General features: G+C 38.1%; 2 protein-coding genes across 3 annotated transcripts; both read right to left on the bottom strand.

Moving 5' to 3' along the window:
* Window positions 1–106: 106 nt before the first annotated feature.
* On the bottom strand, window positions 107–4,565 carry usp21 (ubiquitin specific peptidase 21). The gene is made up of 12 exons (XM_066673008.1): window positions 4,410–4,565; window positions 2,740–2,793; window positions 2,495–2,612; window positions 2,046–2,160; window positions 1,772–1,894; window positions 1,626–1,690; window positions 1,224–1,327; window positions 1,056–1,142; window positions 889–967; window positions 580–687; window positions 326–440; window positions 107–194 (listed from the first exon to the last, which is right to left on the bottom strand). The coding sequence occupies exons 1-12, from the start codon at window positions 4,563–4,565 to the stop codon at window positions 107–109; spliced, it is 1,212 nt and encodes a 403-aa protein (XP_066529105.1).
* Window positions 4,566–5,865: 1,300 nt separating this feature from the next.
* On the bottom strand, window positions 5,866–17,532 carry arhgef3l (Rho guanine nucleotide exchange factor (GEF) 3, like). Of its 2 annotated transcripts, XM_066671171.1 has the most exons (13): window positions 17,320–17,532; window positions 17,025–17,082; window positions 16,843–16,905; window positions 15,961–16,002; window positions 15,396–15,503; window positions 14,904–15,068; window positions 13,755–13,817; window positions 13,571–13,667; window positions 13,401–13,477; window positions 12,092–12,349; window positions 11,583–11,753; window positions 10,942–11,134; window positions 5,866–6,781 (listed from the first exon to the last, which is right to left on the bottom strand). In XM_066671171.1, exons 1-13 carry the CDS (start codon window positions 17,373–17,375, stop codon window positions 6,537–6,539), a joined length of 1,596 nt encoding a protein of 531 aa, XP_066527268.1. In that variant the 5' UTR covers window positions 17,376–17,532; the 3' UTR covers window positions 5,866–6,536. The 2 variants fall into 2 exon arrangements, with proteins under 2 accessions (XP_066527268.1, XP_066527270.1); XM_066671173.1 differs by lacking the exon at window positions 16,843–16,905.
* Between the last annotated feature and the right edge of the window lie 1,361 nt (window positions 17,533–18,893).

The raw sequence follows: 18,893 nt of genomic DNA, 5'->3' as shown, positions 1-18,893 counted from the left end.
TGACAATTGACTCCTCTCTCATTTTTGCTGAAATTGTTTTGCCAGGAATGAGCCACACAAGCTGCTACCCATGAAGCCTTCATCTGTGAGGTCTGTTGAGATGGATTTATTTCCTGGCTGTGCTGTTTTTAAGATGGTAAAAGAGAATATAGGCCTGACTGGATTGAAGCTGTTCTTCAGATATTCGCGTAACACTGCAAGAACAATAGAGAATTAAAATAGACAATTTGAATGCAACAAGATCTTATGTTATCACAGTAACATCACATGGTAAGGCATGCTGAAAATGTGGAGCATTGCACAAGTGAAAAAGTGCCACACTTACCATGAATCATTATAGCAGCACCAGCCCACCTGTTCTCGACAGGCTGCTGTGTAGTGCCCCATGTTCACAGTGCCCGCATGATTACACAGAGCATACAGATCATACAGGACCGAACCTGGACAGACATTAAAACACCTCCATTCAAAATCTGATATAGAAGATTTTGTGATTTTTTTTTTTCAAGGTTAATGTTAAATGGGCAGAATTACAGACAAAAGCAACAGCAATTTGTTTCATAATGAGGTCTGACCCACCACAGTCAGCTGGTCCAAATCGTCCTAAGTCCAGGTCAGTAAGAGGGAAGGACACTGGCACTGTGCTTTTGCAGATCGAGAACCTTGTCATGGTAAAGCGGTTTAAGTCTGATATAGTAAGTTAAGTAAGTTTGTGACCATTTAAATGAATAATTTAACCATGATTGTTATGGATATAAAACGTATGTCTGTCACTGAGTCATATTTAAACTGCGAAGAAAATTATTTGTTGTAGAATTTATAAATAATGATTTATACCCTTAACAGGTCAACATTATTATCACCACAATGTGGAAGTGTGAAGGATACGTATGACAAGGATTTTGGGGAATCTCTGAATGGTTAGTCTCTTTGTGCTCTTTGTGCACCGATTACACCTCTCACACATCTAAAAGCACACAAAACAAAGCAAGTGACCATATATTCATAGTATCTCAGATTAACACAAACACAAAATCAGACTGCTCGATACATACGGGGGAATTCTCCTTTTCCAGGCTCTCTTCCTGTGAGAAAAGATCTAAACACTCTCTCAGTGTGACAGTTGTCCTGGACTCAGTCCTCTGGAATAGCAGAGAGTAAATAAAGTTGAGAGCAGGTTTTTACATGTCTCAGCCTGCGTCTAAATCAGGAGTAAGTGTTACCTTTGGGATTGGCAGTGACAGATCACAGAAGACGTCAAAGGTGTTGGAGTAGTGAGAACAGACAGAGCAGTGCAGGGAGCTGCGCAGCTGCCCTGAGAACAGATCTATGATGGGAGATAAAATATAAAGGCAAAGCAAAACTGTAAGTTTAAAGCACTGCTGTAAGAAACTTAGTTGCAAGTGTAAATGCACTGAAAATGTATCTGTTAGCTTCAAGTTCTTAGGATGATTTTAGTCCTCAGCCTTCTGGACGTTCAAGATCATTGACTGAATATGAATAGTATTCTAACCCAGATTCACAGTCTACAGTTACAGTGGCAGTACAATGAAACTTGATTGATTACTGCAGTGTAAGCAAATATACCTCAAAAGAATAAAATCTGAAAGATAACCATGGCTTACCTACAATTATGCTGTCATCCCTGTCGAGATGTTTCTTCCACATAGCAGAGGCCTCTTCTGAAAGCCTGTTTAAAGAGAGTGATTTAGGCTGAATATGACAAAATGAAGCCAAATTATCCAGTTCTGGTTGGATTTGTATTATGCACCTGAATCGATTAAAGGCTGGTTCCAGAGAGCCCTTGATGGAGGTGCACTGAGTGTGCCGCCGATTTATTTCTGTATGGAGGCAGTCCAAAAGGAATCGCAAGAACTCCTGAGCATCCTGCTGACTGTTGTGTGTGTGTGTGTGAGAGACAGAGAGAGAGAGATTTTCTTTACATACATATTGAACCAACTATATATATTTCCTAATGTTAATGTAAATATAGCAAATTCAGTAACAGTTTAATGTAATGGGAGTACAGATATTTATGGTTGCACCTGTAACCACTGAAGTAAGGCACTGCTTCTTTAAAGACATGATAGAATTTTCCAGGATTCACTGTTGAGTCTCCTCTATTTACGTCCCACAGACCTTCCAAAACTTTAGTGAATTCTACACAACAGTAGAAAGTAAGTAAAACAGAGGAAAAGGGATTATATTTTTTGAAGAAGAGAGGTATCAGCCTGGGTTCCTCCCCAGCCATCACTTTACAGACATGTTGATTTTACACATTTCTATAATGAACGCTTACAAATTGTCACCTCTCCTTTTGAAGAAGAGAATGTAATGGATCTTAATGGGACATAACTTGACTTTAAAACCACTGTTGTACCATTAAAGTTACATTTTCACTGTTTGTTACTTTAGTGAAAATAATGCACCTGCACCATAACTTTTTTCAGAGTGTAAATAAGCACTACGGGACAGAATTAGTTTGAGGGCTCACCATTCATGAGCTCTGGCTCTTGGCTGGAGTTCATATCCTGGAGGTACATCTTAGTCAAGCAGTAATCTCTAAGACTCTGAGTGTGTGAGAGACACTGCACAATGGCATTCAGGAAACACTACAGATGAGGCAGAGAGAGAAAGAGAGAGAGTGGTTTGTATCAAAACAAGGAAATACAAAGAAATGTACAATTTTCGCATGCGTTTTCACAAAGAAATTTATCGATTTTTAGTATTATAACTTACTGTATTCCCCACATTCCGCAGTCCAACTTGTCCACTGCCCAGTGGTAACTCTTTCTGTGGGATTACATGTAGAGGTTTGCTGAATTTTTATTATTCCAACACATTACCTACATATCACCAGTGCATCTCCACATGTTTATTTAACCCTTTATATTGATACTTACAAAATTTGACAACTACAACATTTTAATAGCTATGATATATGATGGATGATAATTCAGTGTTTCTGGAACAAATGGTCAATGTCAATGTCAATGTCCTATAGTCAATGTCATAGAAATTAATACAAGAAAAAAACAGTGATACTTTATACTGATATTGGTGACATCATGCACCATTGTTCAAATTGGATATGTGGGTGGTATTATACTGTAGAGGCAAAGGGAACCAAAACAGTGTAACCTAATAATATACTTGAATTAGTCTAAATTAGAGGACCAGACATAACAATAGATATATTTAATTTTCTGCTCTCTTTTATTATTGGTCGTTTATTTTTTTATATATTTTTTTAATTAGATGTCACAAATTAGTAGAAATCATTCATAACTATTGAATACTGCTTTTAAGTGCAACCACTGTAAATGCAGATGGTTTGTACACCCAGAGTTTGTATACATGCCATTAAAAATAAAATGGGAAGGTCTGGAGCAGCTGTGAATTAGGTCTCCCAATCCCACACTGGACAGAGGGTTATAAAGTCCCTAGCACAAGGTTTTGGAAAAGTGGAAGTGTCCTGTGAAGGGATGGAAATTTATCCAATACTTTTGAGATGATTTTGTGACCAAAAAATAATCAACATCATTACTAAACACCTCAAAAATTCAAATCCTCACAGAAATGTTACAAAATGTATTCTAACATCCACAAAAGAGTAGAAGCTGTAATTGAATGCAGAAAAGAACAATTACTCTTTTCAAAGATTGTTCTTTTCTATTTTTATTTATAGCCTTAATTTCAGAAGAAATGTTGGATATCAGTTAATTTTTTGGTCCCACAGGTCCTTACAATACTGACAACAACTCCAAGCTAAAGTGGAAAGCTACAAGGTTATCAACATAAAATTACCCACAAAATAACCTCTGCAACTCAATGTGTGGCTCCACAAGGAGTGTACACTCCATTTATAGCTCTCTGATCCCATTATCTCACGGAGGGAAGACACATTCTTTGAGAGCATGGAGGTCAAGAGCAAAGGCGTTTACCCGACTCATAAAAGGGAGGGGCGGGGCAGGGGGTGTAGGCTGGGGAGAGAGGACTGGGGAGTTCCTCAGGGTATTTATACACATCAATGCCATTTTATGATGTGTATGTAGCATACAGGTTTTGTATATGCAGAAACGGCTCATAGAGACTAAACTTAAATTTAGTGAAACAGACATAAACAGACACCTACTTGTCTTGATGAAACAGAGATCCTTTACTCATCCATATGTGGACGTGTGCAATAGAGCATTAAAAGGTTTCCTAATCTATAGAGATTAGGTTTGCTAATCTCTGTTTTGTTTGCTACAAAACAATTTTATTCTTCATGTCATGTTGCAATCTATAGAAAACTAATGTAAATATAATAAATAATCACGTTTATATTGTTTGCATCTTTGTTCCTTTATAAGCCTACTACTACAATTAGTGTACAGACTCATTCATGTTAAAGCAGCATATCACACCTCCTTGTCAGCCACCAGCAGCAGCCCCATGAGAGAAGTGTAGAGCACTGACTGGGAGATGTCTGTGCCTTCAGGTTGGACACCATTTTGGTTCAACAGAGATCGGTACAGAGCCTGACAGGGGTTATCCATGTGGGTAGAGGCGGCTCTTGGCATTTGGCTTCAATCCAAGAGAGGTCACCGCAGACAGAGTGATGAGAGTTGTGTGTGAATGGAGAAGACCGTGTAGCAAAGACCTGAATTACCTGTTAAACAATATCAGACGGCAGGGATATTGATGAGCTGGACACATTCTTAGATATCCCAGAGGTAAAGAGCAAAGGTGTTTATCTGACTGTCTGGAAGAGAGGGCAGGGGAGCTTCTAAACATGTCCATACATGTGGAGGCCATGGACAATCTACTTTCTGTTCACATCTTATGCAATGGTAGGGTTTCTTCATTTAACGACTGTTATTGACCTAAAAAGACACAGACCTTCGAGGTGCAATTTTAGAATTCGTTATTTCAGTTACTAGTTTTACATATTACCTTTATTCAGCAAATGTTTCATGAAACAGTTAAATGTGCTTTCTCTCATGTTCTCACAGAAGGATTTAACTGTTTGTCTAGTATTGTTAACGTCCTTATTTTTTGATGAAAAATGAAACAAACTGTACTTAACATTAGACATTTCGACTATATATTATACAAAGGGCGGTCCATAACATTGAATTGCATAATAATGTAATTTATCTTATTATGACGTTCAAATTAATCAAATATGCTAATATAATGGGAAAATGACTGCCATTCTAAACACACAAATATAAGGCTAATTATAACTACATTTATACCTTTACCTGTAATTAAACCAGACAAAGTGTTGGCATCTCTTGGGTATCAGTGAGTGTGATGTATTCTTTACTCACCTAGGCATGATTCTCCTGGTCAGGCTCCACTTCAGTTCCAAATAGTACAAAAAGTATGTCATCCAGCATCTGGTTAACAATTTGTAGAAATATATTTCGTATTTCTGTGTGTTTTTAATAACTGGATTTTCCCACTCTCACTGCAGGCTGCTGCTTCACTGGTCACAGTACACAAAGTGACCCTTAATCACAGCTAATCTTTCCTTTCTCCTCAGACAACTGTCTATACTTAGCCAAGTCTACTCACCATCACTCAAACAGCTTAAACCTATCAGCTAGACCCTCATTGACTGTAGTGCTCCACTTCTACTGCAATCCAGTTTTACAGTCACAGTTACAGTGTTTTTTTTATATATGAGCTCTTCTATGCATCAGTAAACTACAGGTTAACAGGAATGGATATATGATATAATGGACAAACCCTTAAGTGTATAGCTCATGTACTTTCTCATATTGACCTCAGAACTGTTTCGGTCCAATCTTAAAGATGTACAGTTCTTTAAAAAAGGAAAAAAGAACAGTATAATAAAAATAAATTTATAGCTTCAGGTCTTCATCATGAAAATGTAAAATACAAAGGAATTCACATTCAAAATATGCCAACAAAACATAACACAAACAACATGCAGTCAACACATACAAATATATTCTTTATACACTACTCAAACTCCGCCTTTTCATCACCCCTGAATCACTGAGGTACCGAAGGATCATACAGTACAGTTGTGAGTACCTGGCCTCGTCTTCTAAAAAGAGCTCATACACCGTAATGTCTACATACACCGTAATGATACACATGAGTAAAAGTGAACCAGAAATTAACACATTTTTTAGCTGCATTCAGCTATAATTTTACCTTGGTCAAAATATGTCTTGATCATTTCTTAATGACAATAAGCATATAATATATAGAATGCTGACTGGATGAATTTAACATTCTAAAAAGCTCAGCAAATAAATAACAGTTTCAATGACCTTTAAGTTTTGTCTCCATAGAGGATATGCTCGCTTATTTTCGCTTAAAAATAAGTCCACATTTTGACATACTGTATACAGGTTTAAACTCAGAGCACATATTTATCATATTCATAATACAAGTGGCTGATAAACATTCATATAAATATGATGAATGCAAATGAACTGTTATCTGTTATCAGGATGGAATGTGAAACCAGGTAATGTTCTTGTAAAAAGACAGGTTTCTTTTCAAGAAGTGGCCTATGTGTTGGCCATCTCCACATCAGAACTGAGGCTGAGTTCTGCAATGTGGTCAAGAGCAGGGTCAGGGCTCAGACGGGTACTGGCTCTGGAATGGCTGGCCTGAGCATTTCTGTCATGGGACTGAACGATGGCTTGGCGAATGCAGGAGACCCACTGCTGCTTGTTGAAGGAGTCGTTGGCCTGAAGGCTGTGAGACGGAACTTTACTACGCCCTCTGCTGCTCACACGGAAACAGTTCTTCACTGAGGAGAGGGAGACAAAGAGAGAGACTACGATGAAGTTAATACTGAGGTTTTCAACAATTTAAGGGCGAATGTCTGATAAAATGCTTCCATAAGAAAATTGAGAGAGATTTAAAGATACTTTTATTGCAGTTACTGATATGGGATATGTGAGGTAATGTCAATATCTAATTTCCATATAGTCTACATCCGGGTACATACACGTCAGTGCCAAAATTAACACACAAACATTTATTAAACTCTTTCATTTATTTTCTGTAACTACTTCATTGTGTTAAGGGTCACGGGAGGTGGTGAAAATTTAGATAAAAAAATTAAATCCATAAATTAAATTGCGGGATTCCCAGGAAAAGTAAACTTCCAATAAGTGATCGAATGCAGCTTTTAACTGGAAAAATATGTCTGTTAAAGTCTGTCTTACAATTTCATCTGCGCAACTTTTCTGGTTAACATTACACTAAAACAGGCTAATCTCTGGATTATTAAGACACAACATCAGAGAGTGAGTGGTTTTCTCAGTGTTTTAAACCAGACTGGAAACCTCCATTACATACCGCAGTGTTTTATCAATTAGATATTTATACAAAAACACTAATATATATAAGTATATAAGTATTTCTATATAAATGAATGATTCCCAAAATGCTCTCTCCCTTTGTCAAGTATATGGCTTATTCTTGTTATTAAAATATAAATGTGCTTGTTTTTACTATCATAGGGTGACCAGATCTGAGATAGTGAAAAAGAGGACACACGTCTTCGGGGGTGGGGTGGGGGGGTGTTGGTTGATGAGCTCTCGCCCCTCGCTGCCGTTGTATGTTAAGGTCAGGGGTCGACAACCCGCGGCTCTTTGATCCCTCTGATGCGGCTAAGCTTTTGAAAATAATTAATGAGTATTTAATTAAAATGTATTTTATTTTAGTTCGTTCATTTTCAAAATGTAATTCTATGACGATTATGGCGATCTTGTAACATCTAAAATATTTTAAAATTTAATATTTAAAATATTTTTGTCGCTCTTAATACACGTCACAACTTCCAATGTGCGACACCCGCTAGTGTGCGTTTTCTTGAACTTTTTGACAGCTGACTGCACGGCGCCAGTGAAATAATGACGGCACGCAGAGAGAGGACAGCATTTTTGTTTGCTGCCAGTGGATAGGTTCTGCGTTTTTTCCATTACTACAAGGACTCAAATAGACATTGAGTATTTTGCTTAACCGTCAACACAACGTCTTTTTTCCGAGTTAAAAAAATATATATTTTTTTCATTACGATGAGGAGTCAAATAGACATTGAGTATTTTACGTAACCGTCAACACAACGTCTTTTTTTCGGAGTTAAAAATGTTTTGTTGCATGCAGAAATGTTATTTCATTTTCTCTGCAGTTGTTCATTGATTTCATAAATGTAACACAGTATAGTTTGTTTATACATTGCACAAAGGCAAAAAGACCCTGTTATGCGCAGTGTTATTTCATTTAAAATTTCAAAAGGGTTTTGTGGCTCCCAGTGTTTTCTTTACTGTGTGCAATGGGTCCAAATGGCTCTTTCAGTGGTAAAGTTTGCCGACCCCTGGTTTAGCTGAACCTATGTGTGCTTTTAGGTCCTTTACACCTTTATTTGCTACACATGGAAAAACATGGGAATTTCTTTTTTAATTCATCCGAGAACTTATATTTACGTTTCGGCATAGCTGCTCGAGATGAAGGTTAGGTACATGAGATTTGCCTGACGTAAACAAGGACTACTGACGTGCAGACTGACCAATTAAATGTTAACAGAGAAGGTTATCGACCAATAACGGTAGCTCTACAGTCAGACCGTCCAATCAGAAAATTTTAGGCTACTTCACCACGCCCCCTTCTCACTCAAGCGAACCAATCGGAGTAGGGGAGGGCAGGACTAGTTTGTGAACTAAACGTTCTCGAAATTCTATGTAAGCTCTAGAAAAACAAAATCCCGGACGTTTGTGAAATTCTGGCCGGACAATTTTTATGTCTAAAAAAGAGGACATGTCCGGGTAAAAGAGGACGTCTGGTCACCCTAACTAACATTAAAAAAAATTCACTGTTAAAATGTAGTGTAGTCAGTTTCTGTCATGACCAGGCAGTTTTCTCCTGTAAAACTGAAGTCATTTCAGTGACATAAACATAAGTGCCAGGCTGTTGAAGAAAGTGTATGATCTTGGGAAGCCTGTTATTGTCTGTTCACCACAAAGCTGAAGACTACATTGTACTTAAATGATTTTCAAGCAACTCATTTACAAAAGAAAATTTGTGATCATGATAGGAGCTGTAACATCATCAAAGTGCACACCTTAGGGCTTAGACAGTGAAAGCCAAATACCGGACATTTTTTCCGAATTAGAAATCCCAACCAAATGCATTTTAGGTCCCAAAAGAGGACATGTCTGGGGAAAAGATGATGTTTCATCACCCTACAGTACTGATTGAACAACTGGGCAAAAAAAAAAAAAAAAAAACTTTACCTTGTGCAACAGTGTGAAAGACTTTTTAAAAATAAAACCGAAAAAAATAAATAAATCAGTGTTAATACTGTTAGCAAACTAGCTATCTGGCTAACAATAGAAAATACAAAAACACATAAATACATCATATAATTACTTCCACAGCATATGATGTGTAGCAGATATATACTGATATGTGGTGTGGTTGGGTGCATTGTGGTGACTTGTGTGCAGCTATGGTTAGCTAAGGAGCTAGCATAGCAGTCAAGCTGGTAAACACATCTACCACAATGTATAAAGTCATAAAAGTAACATAAAGGTAAAAATAAGTGTCCCGGCAGACACATTGTCTCTTTCATGTGGGAAGGTGACAGTTTGTGCTTAGACACTGCTTAAAAATATCAGCAAATTATTTCATCAGTTTTATTCATTGCTGCTAAATGATTAACAAAGCAAAGCAGGACCTGTTGGATAAAGCAGGGTTACCAAACGTTCTCTTTTCTCCAGACAAGTCCTTTTTTGGGACCTAAAAATGCATCCAGCCGGGATATGTAAATCACCAAAAAATCACCCAGGATTGTGCTGTCTGCAGGCTGTCCCCTGTCCTATTTCCTGCCATATGCCCTAAATCCTTCTTTAAAGTGTTCACTTTGATTGCACTTTTGAAAGGTGAGCAGAAAGTGTGAGGGTTGAAGTTCTCAAGGGGTCAGAGAGTTAAGAGCTAAATTGGGACACACATGCGCCACTTCAGCGCTGTAAGTCCACCGTCAACCGGAGCCTCGAACAGAAATGTGTTGAAAGTTGTTGAGGTAATATTTATCATAGCCTATTCTTTATGTTTGGAGGCGTTTCTGTGACCCAGCCTTTTGTTTACTACTATATATTTAACAAAAATGAAGGGGGCAAAATCTCTGGATTATTAAAGCTAGAACACCAGATCGAGGTGTTACTTAAAATAAACGAGGCTGTGAATTAGTTACAGGATCGTTTAATCAGTCAGACCCTTATAGAAATGAGTCAGTACATAAATTTCTAGTTCCCAGTGATACCCTGTTCCTTTATCAAGTATAGATTACATGACTGATAAAATGTTAAGGTGCTTGGTTTTAGAAATGTTAAAATGTTATCTTGTTGGTTTCTTGTAAATGAGTTGCTTTAATGTCATCTGGACAGAAAATAACGGGCTTTCCATGATCATACACTGTCAGCAACTGACAAGATGAACTATTTATATAGTTTATTATAATTGTTTAAGCTGAATGGAAAGGATGTTATCTGTCCATAAAGGCATGTTTTTGTCTGCCCCAAGTGGAAACCTAAATAAAGTGACTCTAGGATAAAGGCTTAACACATCAAAAAGCTGTAACCAAACATGTGTAGTTTCACATGTAAAAGTAATTAATCTACATGGCAAAATCACTCATCAAAGTGAATTCCATTGAAAATGACATTTATTCATTTACTGAGTGTAAAGCAGTGTTGTTATATGGTGGTGTACATGCCTAAGCTGAGAATCAAACCCCTAGTAAGCAGAAGTGTTACCAACTACTCTAAGATAATTTCACATGCAAAGGTTTGATTGCAGAACTCTAGGGTTACAGAGACTCTACAGGGGAAAATATTAACAAATACGTTTTATAAAAAAATGATTTAAATGGCTTAGTTTCAGACAGAGCAATGTCTCCTTTACCTTTGTCATTGCCAGTGAAGGCACCCCGGAAAGATCCAGAACTACTGGGCTCTCCATCGGGTATGTCCTCCAGAGAGAGGTGGTTAGCAGGAAGAGGCTGGCGGTAAACCTGGTACTGGACCATACCATCTTTGTCCTGCACAACTGGCCGGGTCAGAACCAACACCAGCTCAAACAGGAACACATGCAGCTTCTGTAAAGGAGAAAGGCAATTAACAAAGCTAAACAACTGCTTTGGATTAAAGACAGGAATTTTTTTTTTAATTTACAAATTACGATGTGTTAAACAGACATTGTGAACAAATATTTGTAAAAAAAGATTGCACCATGTAGAGAATGTTAACTTATTTTTTACTTAAATAATTAACAAAACATAATTTGACCAGAAAGTTCTTTGAATATGGCTATATTACTGTTAATCACACAGATATGCTCAGTATTTCACATTACCTGAAAATATTAATTGTGCTCTAAATTATGTGACTATATACTGATAAACAGATCATTAGAACGAAACTGCTTGAAAAATTAACACATTAACAAAGATTTTGTAATTACTGTGAGAAAATCATAGTCAAATGCAACAATGAGATGATGAACATCTGAGCTGAATAAGCGGACGACAAAAGGTATGTAACAACCTGTCCTTTGGTGTTCTTGAGCTCTCCATGGCAGTAGAGGAAGCGTGAAGCCTGAATCTCAGGAACTCTCTGGCCATCTTCAGGGTAGCTCAGACCTCGTCGGTAGAACTGACATTCGGCCTCACCGGTCTTACTGTTAACCTCAGTAATGATACTCTGGATCAGCTCCATCTGTACACAGTGGACAGCACAGGACACTTACAGAGTGAACACAAAAACAAATCTATTTTACTTATCAACACAACATAAAGAGATTAAAAGGAGCAATAATTCCTTTTCTTCAATGATTTTTATAATAGCGACACCTTATGACCTTGGTGCATCAGACATTCTGTTCTCAACCTATTTCAAATAAAGCTGCCCCAATAAGGGGAACCCTCTCTTCAGGGACTACAAAGCAATTTGACGACTTGATGCTTTTATCTCATGTGAGTTGTACTTTACAAAAGGACCAAGAGAATAAATAATCTCCTGAAATGTCCTGTGTCTGTGGTCTGTCTCGAACTTACAGCCTGAGGCAGTGTGTCCTCGTCTGGGTGGTCTGGAGGAGTGGTCTTCTGGATCTCCTTCAGTAGCAGGGGGTACTTGACAAGGCGGCTACGGGGCAAGTCCAAGAAATTCCACAGATCCAGCTTCCTGCTGAAAGATGACTCCTGACACAGACGCAAGAACTCCTCCACACGCCGAACCTGCTTCTTCTGATCCAACAAAGCCTTGGCTCCTACCTGGTTACAGCAGTATGTGATGTAGGCCTCCAAGCAGGGAAACTAGGAATGATCATATGCAGGGTTCAATATAAACTTGTTCCCCAAACATTTTTTTTGAAGTCTAATCTCTTGGACAGTGTCTATACTCCCCCAAACCTTCCCAAATCATTATCACATTTGCCAAATATATTTTTGCTGGTGCAAAAGGGCCATGCCTTAACATAGCTGTAGTTTAAACCAGCAGTTCTCAAACTGTGGGCCACAGAAAAGCATTTGAAGTTGTATCTCTTTTTTTATATATATAATTTTCAGTTATGTCCATTTATCATTAACTTATTTGGTCATAACTTAAAACGTGAACCATGATTTAAAGAAATAATAATTATTTTTAAAATAATAATTAAAAAAATTAATAAATAAAAAATGCTGTGACTTGGAAGGTTGTCTATCCTTAGAACAGCACCACATTGCTAGAAGCTACAGGCAAATCTGCAATTTTTGTGAAGATATCCAGCAAAATGGACAAGTTTCTGGTAAGACAAGGGCCTGGTTCATCAGTTGAAAGGAATTAGCCTAGTGCAAAAAAATCCAGAGGCACTTACAATCCACAAAGGGGGCCCCATATTTAAAATGTTTGAGAAATGCTGCTTTAAGCTACCAGCATACCTCAAACATAACAGACATAACTCAAACATACAATTTAACTAACATCCATGTGGTTTTCCTAATTTTGTAACTCAAACAAGCATAATGCACAGGGATTGTTCATAACGACTCTATAAGAGGCTGTATCAGTTAGTTCTGTTTGCTTTCTTAAGGTCTGACCTACAATTATGTTACAAATGGGTATGGACGGATCATTAGAAATATAAGTTTCTGCAAGAGACAAAAGATTTACACTCAAATATTGTCACAGGAGGACGTTTTAGTGTGAACATTTCAAGATGAATGGACTTTTTTCCCTTATATAAAATCTTCCAAACAAAGATTCATTCAAACAAGGAAACAAAAGTCACTTAAAAACAACAAGTTTGGTTACAAACACCTCTCTCTTCTGTAACCTTCACATAATGTAATCTTCACGTTTAAGTGTTTCATTGTTAACACTCACCCAATCCAGCAGCGTGGGGCCCACCTCCCCTACAGTCTTCTCCGAACCTCGCAGCCCCTCCAGACGTGCCAAAAAATCTGCATACACACACAAGCCGGAACAGCATTTTATAAAAACGCATTTGAGCAGTTCAGTTTCTGTGGCATTCAAATAGAAATACTAACACTTACCCTCATGGAGAGGAATCAGAGAATCTAGAGTTCCAAATATCTGCCCCAGTTCACTTTCAGTCAAAATGTCAAGTTTCAGCATGGGCTCATAGTAAACCTGGAAACACACAGAAGCATAAAACACTTAACACTACAAGAAGGGTGAACCTCTATCCATAGAACACGATTAAGACATTCAACAAACCTTTTTGACTAAACTGAGGTCTTCTATCAGTTGCCTCTCTCCTTGAGTCAATTCATAAATCACCTGCAGGACAAAGCAAATCAGGATTTAGAAGTTGGTTGTCTTTTGTTTTTCTCATGATCCACTTTCATTGCTCATGACGTTGAGCAACTGGGGTGGGCTAGGCTTTTTTTTTTTTTTTTTTTGGTCCAGTTCCTTCTCTTGGTAACCATTTACTACTGAGAACAATATGTATCCTTTCAGACCTATTCAGTTGACCCATCTTCTCAAAGTGGAGCATGATCAGAAACAACTCTGGATTTATTCAAATCTCAAGTTGAGCTTGATTTACTTTTGTCTCTCAACGATGAAAAACGTCAAGACTGTTTACTCAGTAATGCGGTTTTATGCTACCGCAAGATAAACCCTTTTACACTTTAGCTATCTTTCATATCTCTTTGAAATGAGAATTGTTTTTTTTTTTTTTTTGCAAATGTCTTTTATCTGCAGTATATAAACTCCAGAACTATAGTAAACCCTTACTGAGGTGCTAATTTGAGAATAACAAGAAACCCCACATTTATCCCTTTGTTGAGAACATTTAAATCTCTTGGGCATTGAAGACACAATATTTTCAACTTTCTTTTTAACAGCTCAATTTATCATTAAGGCAAATCCTCCTAATACCAAAAAGGAATTAGTAACTAGATGTTTTATGTTAAAATTATTTGCATGGCATTTATTCTTAATTAAAAAGCAATCATGAAAATCTGAAGACAAGTGCCCCTAAGCTGTAGCCATTTTTGGGCCTTTAAACTAACCCTTTAAAAAGGACACTTTAAACACTGAATTGTCATCGACGAGGTGGCATATGTTGTGTGTGCTGTGGTAGAGCTGTTGTTGAAATCCAAAAAGAGAACATGGCTTGTAAGCCAGCTCACTTCCTGTTTCATAACACACAAAGGCGCACACAAAGTGTGTGACTGCTCAGCAAACAACTTGTCACCTCCCTGTCTCACGGTTTAAATGCAGATTTAATAACTTTAGGGCCCTGTGTATACAGTAGCAGGTCTGTTTTAAAGGTATTGACTCTGTTTAAAAGCTGCTGGACTTTGTTAAATGTACAGGGTCTGCTAGCCTGCTTTTAATCCACACTGAGCCCTGCCGTACCTCCTGTCTCTTAATCTCTCTGGCGCTCAGATCCTGGCTCACACTGTCCACGGTGTCACTCCACAGTTGGCTGCTGCGTCGCCGTGGAAATGATGAGGCCTTCTGACGTGAGCGCATGGCCATGGGGGGCAACGGGCGGGCTTCAGTACGGAAACTGATGGACCGCTGGACATATTAAAAAATAATAATCAGGAAAGGAAAGGATAGGAAAAATTGTACAAGAATCTGGTGTCAATATTCCAAAGTGGTGGTAACTGGATTTTCTGCATGTTAAAGTTAAGAAATATATAAAAAGTTTGTACTAAAATTTGCAGAGTTAAGTGTGTCCTCTGTACACTCACACAAACTGGAAACATTTAAGTTGACCACAGCTGTGCAAAATTGTGCAAACTACTACAGACACTAGAATGTGCCACAAAAATTAAAAAGCAAGCTGCAACGTTTGTAAAAATATTGCGGAAATATATTGGATAAATTGGAAATGGCTCCCACCTGGATGGACTGTCCCAAGCGCTTTAGTGCTGGGGTCTTTATAGGTGTTATAATGCCTGTAACTTCATTACTTCTATCCACTGGTTTGACTCTTTTGTGACAAGGTCCCTGCAAAAATGGACAATAACTTATGATTCATATGATGTCACTTCCATAACTTCACACATCAGAACTGATTTAGAATCAGAGCAGTGGGATAATTAACATTTAGTTTTGGCCACCTCGGTGCAAAAACATTAATTAACACCCCAACATGTGCATGGAGATTTACAATAGACTCATTGTTTTAGATCTTACAATAATACATTCTGAATATGTCCTGTCACAGTATATCAAGGAACTTACTGAAACTCTTACTCATATAAATATGAGGAAGATAAACACGTCAGGGCTCACAGTGTAGTGCTGTAAGTTGACTGGTGTCAAATATGTTGTGAAGAAATTGCAAAGAAATGTGGGCACATGTGGTTACAACTGAGTTCAAATCTACACGGGGCATCAGCTAAGCTGCTAATTTTCATTTTCAGATACTATATCAAATACAAACTCCTAAACCTCTCTGTACCTCCGAGTCTTGCAGGTGATCACCAGGAAACTCGTCGTCGTCCTGAAAATCAAAGCCAAAATATATCAAAACAAGAAAACACCAGAAGAGATTATGCAACGCGTCATGCACAATCAGGAGTAAATCTGCTGATGGAGAAGTTCAAAACAATAGCAACTAGTCTTCCACCACTGATACACAAAGATAGTTTTTAGCGGCAAGTTATGGTGGTTCACAACTCTGCTCAGTCAGAAAAGTGTGAAATGGACTGGGTAATGTGATTACGGTAAAATAAGCACAACAGAAAGAGATAAGGGTGGTTGGGCTGGTACTCAAAACAGTAAGGAGTTGGTGAGAGAGCATGAAACTAAAAGAGCAGAGCAGAGCTGTGTGCATGAGGAGGCCTCTTTCCGGTACCAGACAGGAAATAAGAATTGTAAAATGTCGAGTTTTTATCCACTAATGTGAGAGCTTTAAATCATAGTTACTCCAGATTTAACACACTTTTCTCATGTAATTTATCCTTTTGATCTTTGAAGAATTCTGTGCATTGGCACATGAAAAGGAAGGTGGAAACCACTGTTTGTGCTGTGAATCACGCACACACCTGTTTTCAGCAGAGACGTCTGTGGCCTAAGTTTCCGTTACAAAGCAGAGACAGCAGAAAGCAAAACGCAAGAGAGAGGAAAATGAAAAGGATGAGTAACTGACAAGAAAGTGAGGGTGACACTACATTAGAGATCTGTAATTAGTGCACTGAACAAACAGAGAAGCACTGGAAATCAAGAGACCCTTCGGTCAGAAGTTTCTGATTCCAAAAGTAAATGTTAGAGGTGAATCAGATCAAATTTCTCCAAGTCTTTTCAGCAGATTTACTGAAACTCTACACTAATGAAAACTCACATAGTCGTCTGAGGCTCTGGCTGAAATTTCAGCATCACTGCTTTGGTCCTGTTTCCTTTTTTTCTGCTCAGAAAGCAACAAAGGAGCAGACATTTAAGGCCTACTCTTTTAGTTTAACCATTCAAGGTTTTTTGTTTTTGTGTGTGTATGTGTATGTGTGTGTGTGGACAAAAGTGACTTACCCCTGCAATGTCAGAAAGGTTGGCACATGTCAGAAGTCTCTCTCTTGATATAGGAGACCTTAACAAATCCCAAAAAGAGAGGTAAACGTGTAGAGGGTAATGTTAGTATTGTCTTTGTTAAATGATCAACCCATATCTTGAGGATTTTAATTTAGAAAATCCATAAAACATCCATGTCAGGGAAGCAAGTCAACAGTATTAATTAATACAGGCAAATTTGATTTAAAAAACTGATTGCAAGAAATAAATGAATAGCTCTTCTCTACTGGAAGAAGAAATATGAGAGCGCTCGTACCAGGACGGTGAAGAATCAGCCTCTGACTCTTCGAGCTCCATCTTTGTCTCTCTCATATCATCTTCAGACGTAAGGATCCAAGTTTGAAGCAGAAGATAAAAGTCTATTTCATCAATCTGCTCTTCTGGTCCCCTCAAAAACACCTGTTATACCTCTTTGTGGAAACCAGAAGACAGAAGAACTCTGTAGTGCGCCCTCACTCCCTACCCCTCCTCTCTTCCTCTTACACTTTTCTGTCTGAAACCCACATCCTGTACGAGAAAAAGTTCTTGCTTCCTGTTAGCAAACAGCTTCTTTAGCCCACACAAGTCCTTAGCTTTCTCGTTTACAACAGTCACTGACAAGAGGCATAGTGATCAGGAAGTTAAGCCTGGTGACCAGTTTTGCTAAGATGACACAATCTTTATCAGTCAAAACTAATTACCAAGTTCCGATGACCACTTCATGAACCGTGTAAGATCACAGTTCATAAGAATTTGAAATGTATGTGGAATCAACCAATATTTCTTCTGAATTATTATTATTATGGGGTATTAATAGGACGATGGCCTGTCCCTCCTGGCTGAAAAACAGCCTTCAATCTTTTTGAACTATGTTTGGAACATCTCTGTGAAGGTTTGACAGCATGCAGCCACAAGGACATTTGTCAGTTCACGTTCAGATGTTGGTCTGTCAGTTCTAGGTCATAAAACTCCTCTCCAACTCATCCCTAAGGTGTTTCATCACTGCAGCGTATGCAGACCCACTGCCAAAAGATGTCTACAAATGTTCTAAACAGGATGGACACATTCTTTCTTTTAGAACAGGATTAAAACAAGTTTTATACTCATTAGAGATTTCATCAGACCTGGACTCGAATATCGCATCTGAACTTGAGCCCATCCTTACCTTCAGCATTAAACTTCAAATCTGAATCCAGGGGAAATGCAGGGTATAATCATACCATATTAATGTCACTATATTTCCTGCAAGATTTAAATCTCACAGTAACACTTTCTGCATTAAACTGTAAAAATGTTTTAAAATGGCCCTCCCTACAGGCCTCATAATGATTTTAAAGCCATCTCAAAAGATTGTCACACACATCACATACACTCACACTCCATGACAAACTAAGACAACTAGCCTAATCCTGCGCTAAATTTAATTTACTGCAAGCAACTTCAATTAAGGAAATCTATCTATTTCCAGATCCAGCTTATAAATGTCAACCCTAATATTAACATAGCCTTGTTTTTGACCATACAGGGACATTCATTAGATCAACTACAGAGCGTATTTCACCCTGTTCTTCAGACCTGCTCTGTGCTGTTCCCGAACATTAATCAACAGGGTGAAGGGGCCTGCACAGAAATGAACTACTCAGTAAAGAGACACCGTGAATCTACAGTTTATGCTCAGTGGAACTCGTAAAACGGACTGAGAGTGTAGATGCAAGGTGACTAATGTGGGGGCTGATTGGTGTATTACCAGGACATTTAAAGTTATTTTAGGACTGTTTTAAAAAGCCTGTTTTAAATTGGATGCTTATGTAATGTCATGACTGAGTGTTGCAGCCAAGACAGAGTCCCAAT

The sequence above is a fragment of the Hoplias malabaricus genome, chromosome 5 (assembly GCF_029633855.1).
Source record: "Hoplias malabaricus isolate fHopMal1 chromosome 5, fHopMal1.hap1, whole genome shotgun sequence".
In the NCBI taxonomy this organism is placed as follows: domain Eukaryota; kingdom Metazoa; phylum Chordata; class Actinopteri; order Characiformes; family Erythrinidae; genus Hoplias; species Hoplias malabaricus.
Note: the sequence above shows the minus strand (reverse complement) of the source record. Positions and strands in the feature narration are given on the sequence as shown.

Bases quoted from the DNA above. Each gene is read 5' to 3' on its own strand.
- usp21 (XM_066673008.1), bottom strand. From the start codon at position 4,565: ATGCCAAGAGCCGCCTCTACCCACATGGATAACCCCTGTCAGGCTCTG. The intron at 1,328-1,625 runs GTAAGCCATGGT...CTCCCATCATAG, and splicing joins GGATGACAGCATAATTGTAG to ATCTGTTCTCAGGGCAGCTG. The intron at 195-325 runs GTAAGTGTGGCA...TTGTTCTTGCAG, and splicing joins TGCTGCTATAATGATTCATG to TGTTACGCGAATATCTGAAG.
- arhgef3l (XM_066671171.1), bottom strand. From the start codon at position 17,375: ATGAGAGAGACAAAGATGGAGCTCGAAGAGTCAGAGGCTGATTCTTCA. The intron at 15,504-15,960 runs GTACAGAGAGGT...CCATTTTTGCAG, and splicing joins ATCACCTGCAAGACTCGGAG to GGACCTTGTCACAAAAGAGT. The intron at 15,069-15,395 runs GTGGGAGCCATT...TAATATGTCCAG, and splicing joins GCTTGGGACAGTCCATCCAG to CGGTCCATCAGTTTCCGTAC.